The 17886-nt window shown below is 42.2% G+C and overlaps 1 protein-coding gene across 2 annotated transcripts; it reads left to right on the top strand.

Moving 5' to 3' along the window:
• Nucleotides 1-3419: 3419 nt before the first annotated feature.
• LOC121739359 (WD repeat-containing protein on Y chromosome) lies at nucleotides 3420-17878 on the top strand. 2 transcript variants are annotated; one of them, XM_042131799.1, is made up of 18 exons: nucleotides 3420-3690; nucleotides 3982-4173; nucleotides 5275-5386; nucleotides 5560-5717; nucleotides 10072-10248; nucleotides 11340-11513; nucleotides 12296-12526; nucleotides 12707-12959; nucleotides 13303-13439; nucleotides 13632-13720; nucleotides 13874-14089; nucleotides 14387-14506; nucleotides 14748-14905; nucleotides 15691-15902; nucleotides 16144-16325; nucleotides 16663-16804; nucleotides 17088-17285; nucleotides 17661-17878. In XM_042131799.1, exons 1-18 carry the CDS (start codon nucleotides 3433-3435, stop codon nucleotides 17799-17801), a joined length of 3150 nt encoding a protein of 1049 aa, XP_041987733.1. In that variant the 5' UTR covers nucleotides 3420-3432; the 3' UTR covers nucleotides 17802-17878. The 2 variants fall into 2 exon arrangements, with proteins under 2 accessions (XP_041987733.1, XP_041987723.1); XM_042131789.1 differs by having other exon boundaries at nucleotides 16663-16816.
• Nucleotides 17879-17886: the final 8 nt, after the last annotated feature.

Below are 17886 nucleotides of genomic sequence, written 5' to 3'. Positions count from 1 at the left end.
AGTAACACTGCTTGGTAAAAAGAGACGTGTGATACATGACAGCAGAACTCTTTTTTTGACGTCCAGTTGGCACGTATCGGCACGTTGACAATTAATCTCATAGAATTTATGTTCAATCATGCTTGAATAAGTATGTACGTACACATATTTTTACACACAAATGAGACCAAATTCGGTTTCGTTTGACAGCTCGAGATTGTTGCTCTATTCCGCATGGCTCGTCTCGGCAGGTGCACTACCCAGATAAAAACTCAAACAGCTATCATGATCAATAAGTTTTTTTTATTTGTTTCACGTATTCTTGTTTATCGCGTGGAAACCATATTTTTTTTGGGAAAAAAACCCGGGACTTAAGGATGTATGTAAGGTCAAATTCCGTACTACATCCAATTAAATTATGAAAGTACTAAATATGTAAAAAATTGGACACCCAGACACTTATAATGATTTTTTATAATAGATTTTTAAAGAACTATTCGGTATTTAATGATTATATTGAAAAAAAAATATTGTAATTTGACTACCGCTTGGTACTACTAATATATATTCTGTGCTACCGCAAATGGCGGCCAAGAAAGCTCGGCAAAGCTATAAATGAAGGTTATTGTAAATGAAAATTTAGTGCTGGTGTCTGTACACGGGTGGCGGGACTTTTTATCATAGGAAACACTCGCATAAAAGTTAATTAAAATATATTGAAACAACACATTAAAACACTAAATTATGACAATAAAACAAAATTGTAAATATTAAACTAATGAAATTAAATATAGAATATGCGAAAACAAGTTAGCGCGCGGAGCTCGGAAAAATTCCCTTATCCTTCCAAAGAGAATGTCATATCGTCCCTTAGCTAACAACACCGCTCAAGTCGAAAATTGGCGGTTTTTACATTTTAATGCCATTCGATAGAGCTGCGCATTGCGCGTCGAACCATTGGACACATGATATAGATTTCAGCCAATTAGATGCCGTAATTTAAAAAATAGTAACAGCGCTCAAGTCGGTTAGCCTCACAACACCGCACAAGTCGTTAATCTGTCATACATTTCGCGCTAAAATAATTCGCGCTCCGTGTTTATTCAATTTTTATATGAATTTTATCGCTGAAAGGACTATGCACGAAGTTTTAATAGAAGATTAAGAGGTAATCTGTAGAATAAAGTAATGTTTATTGATTTACGCGTATTAATATAGAAATAATTGATAATAGAATATCTTCACTTACTTATGTGGTGTTTACTGACTATTTTTTCTTTACTTAGGCGGTGTATTTCTTTTAGGAAACTCAATAATTGAAATACACTATGGATTCTATTATCTTCGAGAAGACGGAGGTTATAGCGATTGGTCTGTAGTTGGAAAGATTTGCGGTTACCTTTTTTGGGGATCGGGTGCACCAAGGCTGTCTTCCAAGAAGCCGGAACAATACCAGAAGAAAGGGAAAGCCGAAAAAGATGCGTTAAGAGCGGGGCCAACTCTGGAACATACTTTTTCAAGATTCCGTCAGGCCCACTCGACTTTTGGATATCATGGGAATGAAGGGCTACATCCAACATGATGCTTGTGCATCGCGGTATGGTCAGCGATTTCTGTCATCTAGGGTCGTCTTTGTCTTTTGCGTCGTGGGCAAACGATCCTTTTCCTACGAGTAGGGATGGTAGGGTTGGCTTGCAGAAATTCCCTTCAATAGCTTTGGCCAGAGGCCAGACTCCTGCTACCAGCGAGAAGCTTTTTTGGAGGATGAACCAAACCAGGGACGAAATCTGCCACCAGTCGGCCCTTGTCGTGCTGTCGAGATAATCCGGCGAGAAGCACAAGTGCCCCCAACTCTCAAGGATAGGAATTAGGATGCAAAAAACAACCGCATCCCATTATAGTCTGCTAAGTTGTAGTGCCACACATGACAGTATTTGACAGCATGCTGTCGCAATACCGTCGTAAGTGGCACAGAACTCCTAATAAGGCAATGATCCGATCAGGATTTAAAGTCAGCAGAAGGTCCAACAGGGAAGTATTCTGACCTCTACGACATCTGGGGTTCACGTAGGCGCAGCTATGTTAAGTCGTTCGTAAGGGCAAAGTCACAGACAGATCTCCCCGCATGATCAGTTTTACTGGAATTGAGCCAGTCGGCGTGGTGGCCCTTAGGTATATATTCTATGGTATCGTCTATCGTGTCGTGTCGTTATCGTCGCAGTGTGAAAACGCCCTATGGAGGGTAGACTCCACACTACACTCCAGTCAATAATGACCAAAGTAAGAGCGTGTGTGCACTACACGGAATTTTACCATCCGGCGCGGCGCGGCATCTCGATCTCGAAAGTTATGAACGCCAGACGGTAAAATTCCATGCAGTGCACAAACGCCCTAATACGGAATACCCATTGGCTTGCCCATTGACATAAAGTATGAGGTACACGGTGGTCAACGGCGGTTGTCAACAGCAAAAACGCGCAAAAACGGGTTGCCAGCCACACTGTTGTCATCGTGTTGTAAAAGGGCCCATTCACGGCAGGACTACACGGCAATCCTGCAGTGAATGGGCCTCACTGATTGGTTCACACTCGGTGTTTCCGGCCGGCAACACCGAGTGTGAACCAATCAGTGAGGCAGAGAATATAATCACTACTACGGCCGTGTTCGACAGTATATATTAAGTCTATGGCCGTGTTCGTCGGCGTATTTTTGGACAAACCTTTTATTGCGCATGTCCAAAAGATGTCATGGCAACGCCATAACAAGTTGCTGGTCAAGTCGTAAACAACGTTTTAATTGTTTATACATGATTAAAATAATAAAAGCTAAACATAAATTCATAAGCCTAAATTGTCTAACAGCCGCACAAATAATTTATTTAACACTATGATAGTGTTTGATTATTTTTTTTTTAAATAAGAGGGCAAACGAGCAAACGGGTCACCTGATGGAAAGCAACTTCCGTCACCCATGGACACTCGTAGCATCAGAAGAGATGCAGGTGCGTTGCCGGCCTTTTAAGAGGGAATGGGGTAACAGGGGAGGGTAGAGATGGGGAGGGAAGGGAATAGGGTAGGGGATTGGGCCTCCGGTAAACTCACTCACTCGGTGAAACACAGCGCAAGCGCTGTTTCACGCCGGTTTTCTGTGAGAACGTGGTATTTCTCCGGTCGAGCCGGCCCATTCGTGCCGAAGCATGGCTCTCCCACTGGTTTGTTCATTGCAACGCCACCAACAAATTGCAATTGGGTTAAATGTCAAGTCGTAAACAGTTGTCGTTGCCATGGCATGACATGATTTGGACATGCGCATTATCTAGGTTTTGCAGCGAATGCGCTAAAAATTACGCCGACGAACACGGCCTACGTTTTATCGATTGAATATTGGGAACGGCCGTTAATGATTTAAATATAGATAAAGTATTATAGTATCTCAATGGATTTAAATGAAATAATGATGGATCGTGAGGACACGCTGTTAGAAATTTCACTTTCGGCTAAATCCGAACGAAGTACTACGTTATCTCCACCAATTCAACGTTGGAAAAATGCTCCGTTACATGAGCGATGTAATGTAACCGATATTATAAAACTAAAGAAAGCGTTCACCACGTTTGGCAACAAGCTAACGCCAAAGCAATTCCGAGAGCTGTTGCAGACGCTTTTAAACATAGAATACGACGACGAAGAATTCAACATACTGTTCATGAAGGTAGGATCTTCGAAAATAGTTTTTGTCCCATTTTACTAATGCCTAATACATATTATAAATGTTAAGGACATTTGAAATATTTTCTTAATGGCTTCGTAGAGGGAGAGAGAAAAAGAGAGATTTCGCCAACACCTATAACTGTTAATTTAGGTACAGGTGGTGAGTGGTGACTGGTGGCCCATGGCCCAGGCCAGCCGCCAGGTGAATTATGCTGCCTTGCGCTGATGAAATATTCTGCAGATACCCTTTTACCATTAATAACATTTTTTTAGCAACATGCTTACATTTCAGATAAATTCAAACCGGTGTGGTGTAATCGATTGGAGTGAATTCGTGTCTCATTTGATGCTAGGATTTTTTGCAAATGATCCAGAAAATCAACGAGCATCACTTCAGCTACCGATAACGGAATCGCCTACGGTCATACGGTCTCATCACAGACATTCAATCACAAGAATATGTTTCTGTCCCGATGTAGCTCAGGCTAGTACTTTATGTTAAGTTTAGATGTCCCGCGCGGCTTCGCCCGCGTAAATTAAGAATTTTACGGAAATCGTTCATTTTTTCGCAACAAAATAGCTTACCTATGTCTCTTCACGTATCTACTCTATATATGTGCCAAATAACATACAAAAATTGCTTAAGTAGTTCGTGTGATAAACCCTTTCTAATAATTTTCCGTTTTAACCACATTTCCTCTGTTCGGTCCTATTAGTTTTAGCGTGATAAAATAGCCTATAGCCTTTTTTGATAAATGAGCTATCTAACACTGAAATATTATTTTTAATCCGACCAATAGTTCCTGAGATTAGCGTGTTAAAAAATATTTTTTAAATCGCTTGACAAAATCTTGATCTAAATGACTATGAAAGTACCAGTAGTCATAACTCATAATAGGCTCATAATCATGGGATGCATATAAATTATAAGGTATAATAATATGGTAGTGATGAAGATGATGAATGTAATTTGCATAGTAGCATCAGAGACCAGGTATATTTATTACTCTATGGTAGCATATGCTTTCTGTTCTAAAAACAATGCCGAAACTCGCAAACTTGTATGTATAAGGAATCAGGAGTTCTCTCAGCACCTTCCCAACCCAGTTATGGTATACCTTGGTGCAAAATCTTACTTATTGCCTATTGGTAGCATAATATGCTTAGACTACTTTTCACGAAACCGAAGTCACCACATGTTTCCATATAAATTTTGAGGAGTTCCCTCGATTACTCATGGATCCTAGCATCAGATCACCACTTTTGGAAGTATTTTTGATTTTTTTTAAAATCAGGTCACAAACGGCGGAGTAATCGTTGAACATAAAAAACGAACATAACACCTCCTTTTGAAAAACGTTTAAAATAGTAGCCTATGTGTTATTCTGATGTATAAGCTATATTATTGTAAAGTTTCATTAAAATTCATTCAGTACCTATTCGTTTTTGTGTGAAAGAATTACAAACATCCATACCTACATACAAACTTTCGTCAATATTAGTAGGATACATAAATTACTCTAGGTACCTATCGGCTATCGCTGAAGCCTCTAAGCAGGCTTGTTGAATGACAATAGCATTTCAGGATCGCAGTGTGGATCGCATGCAAGGGAAATACATTACGATGAGCCGCGATGGTATGCTCAACTGGTGGTCGCTGGATTTAACGTTGTTACGGTCAACGTTTTCTGTTAGCCGTACGTACAATCTGTCGTATCTAATTTTATAATTTACTACCATTTAAACGTATAATTGTAGGCTATAATGACCTCTTATCTACAATCTACATGTCTATACGATCGCTTCAGGAATTATAGCCCAGCTAGAAGAACCAGCAATGTATCAATTGTGCCATATTTTTCTTATGCAGCTAGTCTAAAGGTGTGTGCAACATGGGTCACCGACATGACGTGTATGCCCGACGTGAATATCATCGTCACCAGCTCCACGGAAAGGGATCTGCGGTTCTACGACTGCACCGCCAAAACCTTTACGTTGAGACTCGTTATCACCAGCTGGGAGCACATGGTAAGAGCACGTCTCTTTTTTTGTATTAGACATTTCTCTGTTTCTGAGATGCTGACATCTCATCAGATTGTACAATATGATTTCTTTTTCCAACAATTCGTATAATTTCGGTCGGCGTTTAACGTATTGTGGCGGTACCCACAATTCGCCTAACATTTCTGCATCGCGCTATCGAAGTTTTCTGAGCGCGTCAGTATATATACGACAGCTGAGATGTATCACGTGGGCTTCGGCCTGACCGAGCATAACACCTCGCTCGGTCGGAAGATCTTCCTTTGTGGTGGCCACGCATATTCCCACATTGGTGACCCTCGACAGAACATGCCTCCTTCATCATCATCACTCCCCGCCCCTCCGCACCGCGCCAGCCAGCATCGCCTCATCGGGTACATCGTCCACTAGCCGCAATGTACCGCGGCCTGGGCGACTCCGCATCGGCATCATCGGGCTTTCTCACTACACCGCAGTGTTCCCAACTTAGGGGTTTTCCCCCCAGATTTAGGGGTTAAATAAGTGAGATGGGATTTTTAGGGGTCTGAAATTTTTAGGGGTATTTACAGGGATTTTTTTACTTTTTAATATTTTTAAATTGTTGATATTAATATTAATTATTTCTTGACCTAGCGACTTCTAGCGACATCTATTACGTAATTCTATGACCACTCTGTGGTGACTGGCGGCAATACTGATGGTCCGCTTTACATTAAATCGTAATGATATCACTTGTGCAACATTTAATCCAACAAATAAAATTTTGAATTTATTCAATAATAATACGACTTCAAAACATCTGAATCTTCAGATGAAGATGAAATATTTAACATATTAAATCAATTATTATAATAAAAATATTTTAAAACATATTTCAGTATATTATTTCTAAACTATTAAAAATTTATTTATATATACATATTTTAGGGGGAAAACAGAAAAATTAAGGCGATTTTAGGGGTTTTTGACACCAATTTAGGGATAAATATTTTTGAGAGGTGGTAACACTGCTACACCGACCGGTCAGCAAGCAGAGCACATCTCTCCTGGTCAGCACGTAGCATCGGCCCCGCACGGCAGCTATCCGACTCACTGGATCCCGTGCAGCAGCTTACAGTTCCGACTCACTGGAACTCACTGGCATTGGCGACTCAAGCGACAAGACTTCAAGATTCGACCTCCGGTCTTCGGGGGGGAGTGATGTGGCGGTACCCACAATTCGCCTAACATTTCTGCATCGCGCTATCGAAGTTTTCTGAGCGCGTCAGTATATATACGACAGCTGTGATGACGTATCACGTGGGCTTCGGCCTGACCGAGCATAACACCTCGCTCGGTCGGAAGATCTTCCTTTGTGGTGGCCACGTATATTCCCACAGTATGTTAAACGCCGACCGAAATTCTACGACTTTCCGTTTAGGCCATGGGGGGCACCAGTTGAGCGACACTAGAATGTTCCGTTCAGGCCGTGGGGGACACCATAATATGACCGCGATGTAGTATCGAATTCAAAGCCTTCTGGCTAATGGGTTTTACTTGGTTTTTGGCTAGGGGCAGGACATAGAATTTTAGAGGATATATTTTGTGGGAGAACTTATTTATACCCCAGTCTCCATATACAGTGTTCACCACACAAAAATCACGTTTGTTGTATGGGGGGGCTACCAATTCCCATACAACCCTTAAATATTTATTTCATTTTGTATAATAAGAGAACAAAAGAAGTTAAAGGAGGTTTTGTAAAGGCGCGGGGGTGTCCGATACCGCGTCGAACACCGCGACCCGCGCGGCCTCTTGTAACGAAAATCTTAGTTTCTGCTTGCGCAGGCCATGGGGGACACGGACTGAGTGACAGTGGTTTTTGGGCATAATATGTAGTAATAATTAATATGGCGCTGGCGTTTAACGTGTTAAGCTCTAGTTTCCTAAAAAAGCGGCGCTGTCATGCAGCGGCTGCAATGTTCGACACATAGATAAAGTACTATAGTAAGTATAGATGTAATCTTAGCCCGTCATCGCGTGGCCATATTGTGCTTATTTTCATACAAGTAGTGTGCGTTTATTTTCTTGAATATTTCTATTTGTCGATCATTTCGAAGCACAGTGTAATCCAGAAAAGAATGTCATTTAGTTCATGATATCGAAAAACTGTAGTTCAAGTAAAGAGAATCCGTAGACACACGTTAAAAGCTATGCAATTTTTGTAGCCAAATTATTAAATGATGTGACATTTTTAGCAGTAATGGCTTATATAGCACGAATAAGGTATTATTAAACTTATAAATTATCTTTTTTAGCTTACAAAAATACCGATTGAAAAGCCCAAATACGTTGTTCAAAACTTACGTATTTAATCAATGATATTCTACATACATTAGTAAAATACATTCTTTGAGTTTTTCATCATTGTATTTAATGTTAAATCCACGTGTTTGAGACATTCTTTGGCGCTTTCTCATTTTTATGGTTTATCAATTAGTGGAACCACAAAACTCAATAATATCTAGTATTTAAAAATGTTCACCACTTTTATTACATGAAACTAACTGTTAGCAGTACAAATAAGTTTGGGAAGCCCTGGTTTAGGCGATAATTATGAAAGTTTATTGTGCGGGAACCGTACATTTTCCGGGACAAAATTAGTAAGTATTCCTTGTCCTTTCCCGAGACTCAAAGTATCTCCATACCAAATTCCATCAAAATAGATTGAATAGTTTACACGCAAATCATAAAAGTATATTGTGCAGTAACCGTACATTTTTCCGGGACAAATGTATCCTATGTTCTTGTTCGGGACTCAAAGTATAGTCATTCACATTATTAGTCGTAGCGTAATAAAGTATAACTTATACTTTCTCAATAAATGGGCTATCTAACACTGAAAGAATTTTTCAAATCGGACCAGTAGTTTCTGAGATTAGCGCGTTCAAATAATTTCACCCCGTTTTTACCACACTTTCCTCTATTTCTTCGCTCCTATTAATCTTAGCGTGATAAAATATAGCCTATAGCCTTCCTCGATAAATGGACTATCTAACACTGAAAGAATTTTTCAAATCGGACCAGTAATTCCTGAGATTAACGCGTTCAAACAAACAAACTAACAAACTCTTCCGCTTTATAATATTAGTTTAATAGATATGCCGACCGACTCCATTGTTATGTCCTAGTAGGTAGGACATAACATTACACGCTTTTGACGCATAAACACCGATATAAGGTTCTCTCCTATAAATAGTACCTCAATGGTTAGATAGCTAGTGAATGACGTCACTAGAACGTTGTCCATAATATAAAGGTTATACACGGGACAATTTGTCGTTTCGATCGATTGTCAAGAAAATCGTCCAATCGATCTTTTGAACGTAAAATCGTTTGCGATATTGCTACACACGTACAATTTGTCGTTCGATTTTAACATCGAGGAGATAAATCGTTACGATTATTATCCCGTGTATGGCCACCTTTATAAGCAATATGGCGCGGTTTCCTACAGAAGGGTAATTGACACCGTTGTCAACAGGGCACCCGCTACCATATGTGCAATGTGTGCAATGCACACGATCGCCACCCTCTAGGGGCGCCAAATCGCCATCTTTAGGGGCGCCAAAACCAAGGACCCAAAAAATTTGCCTAAAGGGGCGCCAAAATCCTTTTTTGCACATAAGCGCCAGTAGCCCTTACGGGGGCCCTGGTTGTCAATTACCGTTCTGTACGAAAACCGCGCCATACCGCCCACATAGAGTATAGACAACGTTCTAGTGACGTCATTCACCGCTGCATCACGGCCGCCACACGACGGCACCGCTCTTAGAGGAAACCAGAGCTTTACGACCGTTACTGGCATGACTGATCACTACAATTGTAAGTTGTAACAGAGGGTTGATAAGAAAATACCTACATAGCTGAAAAAAAAAGTGAACATCTTATGTAGCTTACTTTTTAGGGTTCCGTACCGAAACGTAAAAATGGGATCCAATTACTTCGTTGTCTGTCCGTCTGTCTGTTTCCAGGCTGTAACTCAAGAACGGTAATAGCTGGAGAGTTGAAATTTTCACAGATTATGTATATCTGTTGCCGCTATAACAAGAAATACTAAAAACAAAATAAAATAAATATTTAAGGGGGCTCCCATACAACAAACGTGATTTTGGCCTTTTTTTGAACGGAGACAGGACGTAGGTAGGTACTTGAATTTTTCACAAATTCCTTTACTTTTATATTTAGGTACTTTTATATTAAAATAAAACAAAAAAATTAAGGGGGGCTCCCATGCAAAAAACACAAGTGCTCTATAGGTATGGAACCCTTCGTGCGCGAGTCCGACTCGCACTTGGCCGATTTTTTTATATTTTTGTTACAGATCTGCTCCTTCGACTACTTCTTCCAGCAGGACGCCAACAAGGAGTGTGTGCTGGTGTGCGGGGACTCCGGCGGCCACGTCCGTGTACTGACGTTCTCGCCCGTGGACCGCGGTCCCTTCCGCAACACGCCCGGAGCCAGCCTCGTGCAGATCAGACATCGCGATTTGCAGAAACGAGTAAATACGTCAAAATATCGTAACGTAAAATATAGGTAACAACAAAGATAACCGTCAGGCAAGGGCGAATGCTTCTCACAGATGACTATATTATTAACCCAGCTGCGGGACTTTGTATTTTGGAACGGCAATGCAACAGGGGAATTTATAAAACTTTCGCCAGCTGTTTCTGCTGCTGTCACAAGATAAATAATAGTCACCGTGGGGAGAACCCCAGTAAGAATACTACGTTCATAATTGGTAGTTAAAGTCGATTATCTTAATCAACGACGTGTACTTACCAATATGTAAGCATAGCGTCTTACCAGAGATACCATACACAGAAATGGATATCTTACATAGGTAAATGCGTATTTTGTACCGTCGAAGAAATTGATTCATAGGTAGATGACGGACCTAATATTGAATTAACATAATATCATTGAATTGATATTTAAAGCCGACCAACTGACGTAGGTCCGTCAACTGTCTAGGAATCAATTACCTCGATGGGCAAGGGCGTACCCAGGATTTTAATTAAAGGTGGGGGGGGGGGCATACCTGTTTCGAGAAGATGATCGGTCTTGTATATTGAAACAAAAAATCATGAAAATTGACTTTTATTAATCTGACTAAACATATATTTTGTTTTCAACACTTCATTTTGCGCAGAGTAGGTAACGCGTTGCGTTGCCATCACCCAAATTCCCTTCGCCGGTCAGGCACGACAAAATTCCCGGACATTTGGCCGAAATGTGATTATTTCCCCGGACACCTCTTAAACAGTATTGACGATAACGTCTTGCCAATTTTTGCTTTTCCAACAAGAACTTGTAAAAATCTGACTAACTTAAGTCCGTGCAAGAAACCGTGTGTATGCTTAGCGAGTTTTTATCTTTCGTTTATTGCTGCATGATTTAAAAGTTAAACTCTCATCAAAAGTGTCTGGATTTCAACCGCACACTTTTCAAAAACCCGGTCGGACGCACTAGGACAAATCCGGGGAAATCCGGACGGATGGCAACCCTACCCCTGCCCCTACCTGGGTACGCCCATGTCGATGGGCACGTAGTTACGTATTTCGTTGATCATTAGTATCCCAACATAATCAGGTGTCGAATATACCGATGCGGTTGGTGGAGCTGACGGGCGTGCACAGCGGGTGGGTGCGGCAGGTGCGGTGGTACGACACGCTCGGCTGCGTACTGTCCTGCGCCGCCTGCCCCGACGCCATGGTGCTGCGAGACCTCACCGCCAAAGTGAACAGTGTGTTTAGAGTTGAAAAGGCATGTATACGACTCCTAAAGCCTGTACTCTACAGCTATCATTAAGAGGATACACCAGGGGCGAGAGAAATTGAAAATGTATTGCTGTCTCACCAATCTCAAGTCTCCCACCGCAGAGCGCGATAGAGACAACACGACAAAAGTTCTAATAAAAGAACAGAAAATCTTCGATTCGTTGTCCGCTGATTCCTTCTCCAAAACTTAACCGAATTAAGTAGTTTTTTCATTAAGAATTAAAGCAAGGCTTGAACTGTGTTCCTATGTTTTATTTTTTTTGTATATTCTAGCCAGTTTTGTTTTCTGGGCGTTTGAACACAGAGGAAAATCTGGCCATTTTTTGGGTTTTTGGACGTTCTTATCTTTTTTAATAATAAAATTATGAAAAAAAAGAAAACATAGGGACATGCTAATAGTGGCCATAGATATTCAGGAAAAAAATCATAACTCTACCGGCATTATCCAGGGAGGAAACAGGGGACAACGTTTGTATGGAAAAACGGCGGTGCGCACTCCTCTTAACTAACTTAAGTAGTTCAATGTTGCGGTGTTGTCGCTCGACTCGCTATACCGTTTAGCAGCGCACTTTGATCGTGCGAACGTACAATTACTTCAACTGCGTCTGTAGATACCTACTTTTTTAAAATCCTAGAGAAAATTTTGTAACTTACTTAAATTGATAACTATTTATTATATTTTATTAATATTTTAACTAGTCTCTTTTTCTCCGTTTCCTTTTGACTAGTAGGAACTTGAGTAATCACGGTGATGTTTATGGTGCGCAGGGTGTGCAATGTTTCGCGGCGGACACACAGCGGCACGTGGTGGTGTCGGGCGGGCTGGACCGCGTGGTGCGAGTGTGGAGCGCGTTCGTGCCGACGCGCCCCACCGCCGAGCTGCACGGCCACCGCTCGGCAGTCGTTGCGCTCGTGCTGTCTGACCCTGCCACCGTCTACTCTGTGTCCCGCGACCGCGCCATCAAGGTTTGGGACTTGCACTCGCAGTTATGTGTTCAGGTGAGCAACGCCTTAATATTTGTTGGTCATTTTCAAAACATACTTAAGATTTTGAGCAACATGAAAATATTTAAGCAAAATAAAGTCGCCGAATAGACGGCAAGTATTTAAAAGTATTGCTTCCGGCGGCCAGTGACCAAGTCCGTAAACACATTATAAAGATTTCTATGACCGCACCAGACGTACGTGGGCGTGCCGGCGGGGGTGGGGTCTCACGCGCCACTGGCCGCTCTATACCGCGGCTGCACGCGCGAGCTGCTACTGGGCGGAGCTAGACTGGCGCGGCTGGCGGTGGGGCGGCGCGAGCACACCGACCGCACGGACGGCCGCACGCACGCCAAGCCCGTCGCCGCCGTCCTCTACAATCCGCTCTTCCGCCTCGTCATCACCGTTGGCATGGATAGCATCATCATTAATTGGGACGTACTCACGGGTTAGTAATGTTACTCGTAGCTACTTGTACAGAAATTAGTCCACTGAAGTTAACACTGTGTTCAAATATCACATTACACATTCTCTATGTTTATAGTTTATACATACTTTGAATAAAGTTAGCACACCAGCTAACTTTATTCAGATCTGCGTAAGTGGTACTTATAGTGCAGTGTTTTTCTTTTTTGCGAAATCGATTCTCGCTTCGTGGCGTAGAAATACTAAGAGAAAACCCTTCAGATTACTGAAGGGTTTTAGATCTGACCAGAAATTTTTCGAGAGCTGCGATAATGTTATCACGTTATTTTTTTGTATTTCACGTTATTATCGTGTTACGTTTACAGGCAAGCGCAACGCGATAGTGCGTGACGCGCACACATGGGTGGTGCAGGGCGAGGTGATACCGGTGGAGATGACGGCGGCGTGCTTCGACCCCGCCCACCAGCTGCTGCTGACAGGCGCCAGGGACGGCACGCTTAAGGTACGGAAGCAGTGATTTGTATTTTTTTAATGTAGGCGGCCCTTTATGAAATCTGCCGCTCCCTAGTACGATGCGTCCACCTAGTACGTTGCTTATTTTATAACACTAGCTTATAAAAAACAAATGCCTAAGTACTCTGAATAATTTTTAAATTATAAAGTATTAATTTCTTACAACCGGAACGTGATATAGGTGTGGAACTTCAATACCGGCGAGTGTTTGAGAAAGATGGCTATCGAACACATGTGCGAAGTAGCTAACGTTTTTTGGGTAGAAGGCAGGTTCGTCGTTCTTGTTATGTCTAACTTTGTTAGGTATGTTACTTACTCCTAAAAAAATAAGGAAAACAAGCTTGGTAGGTAGTAGTTGTTGTGACTTTTAAGTCACAACAACTACAGATTCGTTAAGGAAGTCACAGTAATCATTTGAGTCAGGATCCTGGCGGTGGGTTGGAACCGTCACGTGACGGAGTTCGAGGCGGGTCCGGGGGCGGGGCCGGGGGGCGCGGCGGGGGAGGGCGGCAAGGCGTGGGAGACGCGGCACACGGACGACGTGCTCGCCGCCGCCGCGCGCCCGCCCTACACGCTCGCTACCGCCTCATACAACTCGGAACTCGTCTTTTGGAAACTAGAGACGGGACAGCCTTACAGGTAGATCTAAAATTCTAAATACGAGTATCCTACTTGGTTGTTAGATGAGTCATGGGACTGAACGACCTCATCTTGCCCTGGCGTCCACAACTACAATTTTTTTCGGACCTTTCGCTTGAAATCCAAACACGTTTATTCACCGTTAGACTCGGATTCTAAAATGTAACACGCGGTTCTTTTACATGCTTAGTCAATTTTTACCCTGCTAGTTAAGAGTCAAGACTTACTTAGCTGTTGATTAATACACAGACATGGGACATTTAATAGTTAAGTATACATAATATTTTTTATTTGCAGGCAGTTTTCAGTCGCCGAACCTTCACTGCGCATTAAAATGATCCACAGCAAACGATCTCAGGGTTCACCGAAATCGCCACTAGTCCAGATTAAGCGACCCTCGATTACTCGTCATCTTAGGTACCTATCTGGTTCTTACAATAATAATATCATAATATTATGGCAAAAGTCAAAACCTTGCTAAGCAAGATTAATAATTATTATTATCCACTATCATCAATGTTGTGATCAAGACGTGATCAAATGCTAATAGTTACATTTTTGAATGAAGTAGTATAATATTATTACGAAGTAACCAAAAAAAATAGCACTTGAGTTTGATACAATCTTTTAGTGTTGCTTATTAACACTCTTGCGATAGCGATCGTGAGTCGCTGTCGAGTATGTCGTCAACTTCGCGCAAGACGTTCGGTCGTCGCGCGTCGGGCGTCGCGCTGCCGGCGGGCGCCGCGGGCATGCGCCGCCTCGCCGCGCACGCCGCGCTCGCGCTCAACACACGTCCCGCCAGTATGCACGTCGGTGTGTTACTACTTAATTACTTACTTATATACTATTGTTACTCAACACATTCAAGCCTGTCAAGAAAGTGAAGAAATTAAAAAGTGGCAACATCGTAGTGTCATCCTTTTCAAATCAATCTAAAAAAAGAGATGACTCATTCCTTTTTTCTTAGATTGATTTGAAAAGGATGACACTACGATGTTGCCACTTTTTAATTTCTTCACTTTCTTGACAGGCTATATTAGATCATGCCCGCAACTGCGCTACGCCGACATACGTTTATCGCTCGGGAACCGTACATTTTTCCGCAGAAGAAACAGTCTTATCTGCTTTCCCGTTTCACAAATTATCTCAAACCACATTTCGTCTTAATTGATTCAGGTTAACGTGAAGAGAAGACAGACAGACACACTTTCGCATTTGTAATAATGAGTAAACACGTACCTAGCACATAACTTATGTTGCTGTTTTTGTCTAATGTGTAGAAAACATAATAGGTGTAACAGGTAAATAAAATGATCGAGAGAGCAATTTCAATCATGTTTTCATCAATGATGCCTATGACCGATTTTTGAACTTATTTGGCGAGAAAAATAAACATATTTAAAGATTACAGGTAAGACTGCACTAAGCGGAACTACGCTGCAGCGAACCGCTTAATGTTCATATATGATATAATATCACTGACGTTTCCCTCACATAGAGCAGTGTAGCTTATACAATTTCATAAAAATAATATTTGGTTGGGACGTGTCGCGTCGCATCGCTGCATTATAGTGTGCTGCATTATCTTTATGTTGCAGCGTCATTTTTGTTGGCGCTGGACAACGGTAAAGTGCAGTGCTGGTCGGAGCACGCGGCGGGCGGGTTGCGCGGGACGTTCCGCGCCGCGCACGCCGCCGGCGACTACGTGGCCGCGCTCGCCACAGACCAACAGAACCGATATCTCTTCACCGGCACCACCGTCGGCTACGTCAAAGTCTGGCTTCTCACTAACTACTTGAGCCACGAAAAGGCGAGTCTGATATCTATTACTTGTAATTAAAATAATTCACTCTATTGAGTAGTAGACCGTCGCGCGTCGTGTCAGTGCTCAAAAGTAGCCACAAACACACTTAAGCCATTCTGGGTTACCGCAAATAGCTTATCAAAATATCAGGCAGTCTATTTCTTAAAATACGTAAGAAGAACGTAATATTTAATATTAACTTAAACACACAGATAGCCGCAAACATTAATGTTATAATCCATTCAAGGTTCACGTGAGCATGCCGAAGCTCCGCCTGACGTTTCCGTTCCTGTGGCGCGACCGCATCGAGGGGCGGGCCAAGCGCAGCGTGCGCGGCCAGCGTCTACCGCTGCTGCTCAACAGCTACAGAGCACATCTACGATGCGTCACTTCTCTCGCTTTTGTCGACGAAATGGAATTGCTTCTAACGTAAGTATGACGTTTATATAATAATTATTATTACTAGCGGGTCCGGCAGACGTTGTTCTAAAACTTCTTAACTATAAAGTTTAAATTATCGTCAAAAGCGTTACGTATCGTCATCGGAACTAATTATGTATGGATGTGATGTGAAGTATTCTAAGATTTTCTAATGTTTCTTCCTCGTTTTTCCGACATTAACATTTAACAAACAGAACAAAAAAGAGTTAGCGAGTAGTTGTATTAATTGTTATACTTCCTTTTTTCTGATAACATATTTGAGATTGGTATTATAAAAATTTGAAAAAATATTATAGTACAGTAACTGTTAGTGGTCATGTATTAGTGCGTCGTCGGACTGCAGCGTGCGCGTGTGGCGGTTATCGGGCGAGTACTTGCAGACGCTCGGCGGCCACATCCCCTGGTCGCTCGAGCAGACACGCTTCCCGCCCGACGTTCAGAAAGTCGCCAGCTTCACAACCTTAAAGGTACTTTTTCGAGTAAGAATAAGAACATTTTTATTTTGTCACCACACAACACATGTAAAATAAGAGTAGATAGAGTCAAGTACATTTCATTAGAAACACACTCTAATACTATTTGTAACACAAGTCCTTCAGGTACTCAGCACGGGGCCAGACTGATGTGGAAAGCGTCCGTATCGATATAAAATATATTTAAAATCTAAATAAACGATTATTCACAATATTAAGATGAGTACTGTAGGCCAAATCCGTCGATATTATAATTGCATAGCGAAATATGATGCAGGTATGGCGAGGCGGAGAAGTATCGCGGTATGTGCCGGGCCGTCCGCCCCCGGATACTGTGGGCGATGTGACGGCGCTGGAGTTGCGCACGCACACGTACGGCGTGCCGCTGCCCGCACCGCCGCTGCCGCGCACGTTAGAGCCGCCGCCACGCCCCCTTCCGCCCCCACCGCCAGAACTCGACGACAGCTTGCCCACGGTTTGGCTTATTACTTTGTGTAAAAACTTATTTAGAATATTATTGATCATACCATTACCAGTCAAAAAAAATCACGATTAATATTGACTTAATTTCGGTCAGGACTCGGGCCAAATAAGCCAGGTCTTTCTATGGGTATGGGAAATAAGCCAAGTCTTTCTATGGATTTTTATTTAAATAATGGAAATTTTTTTAAATTTTTATTTAGAAAATTTATTGAAAAACTATGGAGTCAAATTAGTTTTTGAATAAGATGAAAAATAAAGTTAAAGCCTTGAAAGTAACCAGTTAGAAGAAGAGTTCCGAAATGACTCGTGACGAAGTTTTAGTATTTTGCCAGCGTCCATAGAACATACAGTAGTGGATGTCCCCTAGATCCCGCTGTACACGCACCTGCGACTGGCGGGCACGGCGGCGGTGCGGCGCGCGCAGACGCCGCCACTAGTACGCGATACCCGCCTTCGCGAGGCGCAGGCCAAGCTACCGCGCACGCACTTCGATCCCAATCTCATTTAACAACGCTCATAGATTTATTATCATTTTACTTGCATTTGGAAAGTATTTTAAGTTTTGATAGGTATGTGAATTTATGATAGCAGAA

This window comes from Aricia agestis, chromosome 2 (assembly GCF_905147365.1).
Source record: "Aricia agestis chromosome 2, ilAriAges1.1, whole genome shotgun sequence".
Taxonomy (NCBI): Eukaryota; Metazoa; Arthropoda; class Insecta; order Lepidoptera; family Lycaenidae; genus Aricia; species Aricia agestis.
The sequence above is the reverse complement of the archived record's forward strand: the minus strand, read 5'-3'. Positions and strand labels throughout refer to the sequence as shown.

Coding starts and splice junctions, on each gene's coding strand:
- LOC121739359 (XM_042131789.1), top strand. CDS start 3,433: ATGATGGATCGTGAGGACACGCTGTTAGAAATTTCACTTTCGGCTAAA. Junction 5,718..10,071: donor TCACCAGCTGGGAGCACATG/GTAAGAGCACGT, acceptor TTTTTGTTACAG/ATCTGCTCCTTCGACTACTT. Junction 14,090..14,386: donor GAGACGGGACAGCCTTACAG/GTAGATCTAAAA, acceptor TTTTATTTGCAG/GCAGTTTTCAGTCGCCGAAC.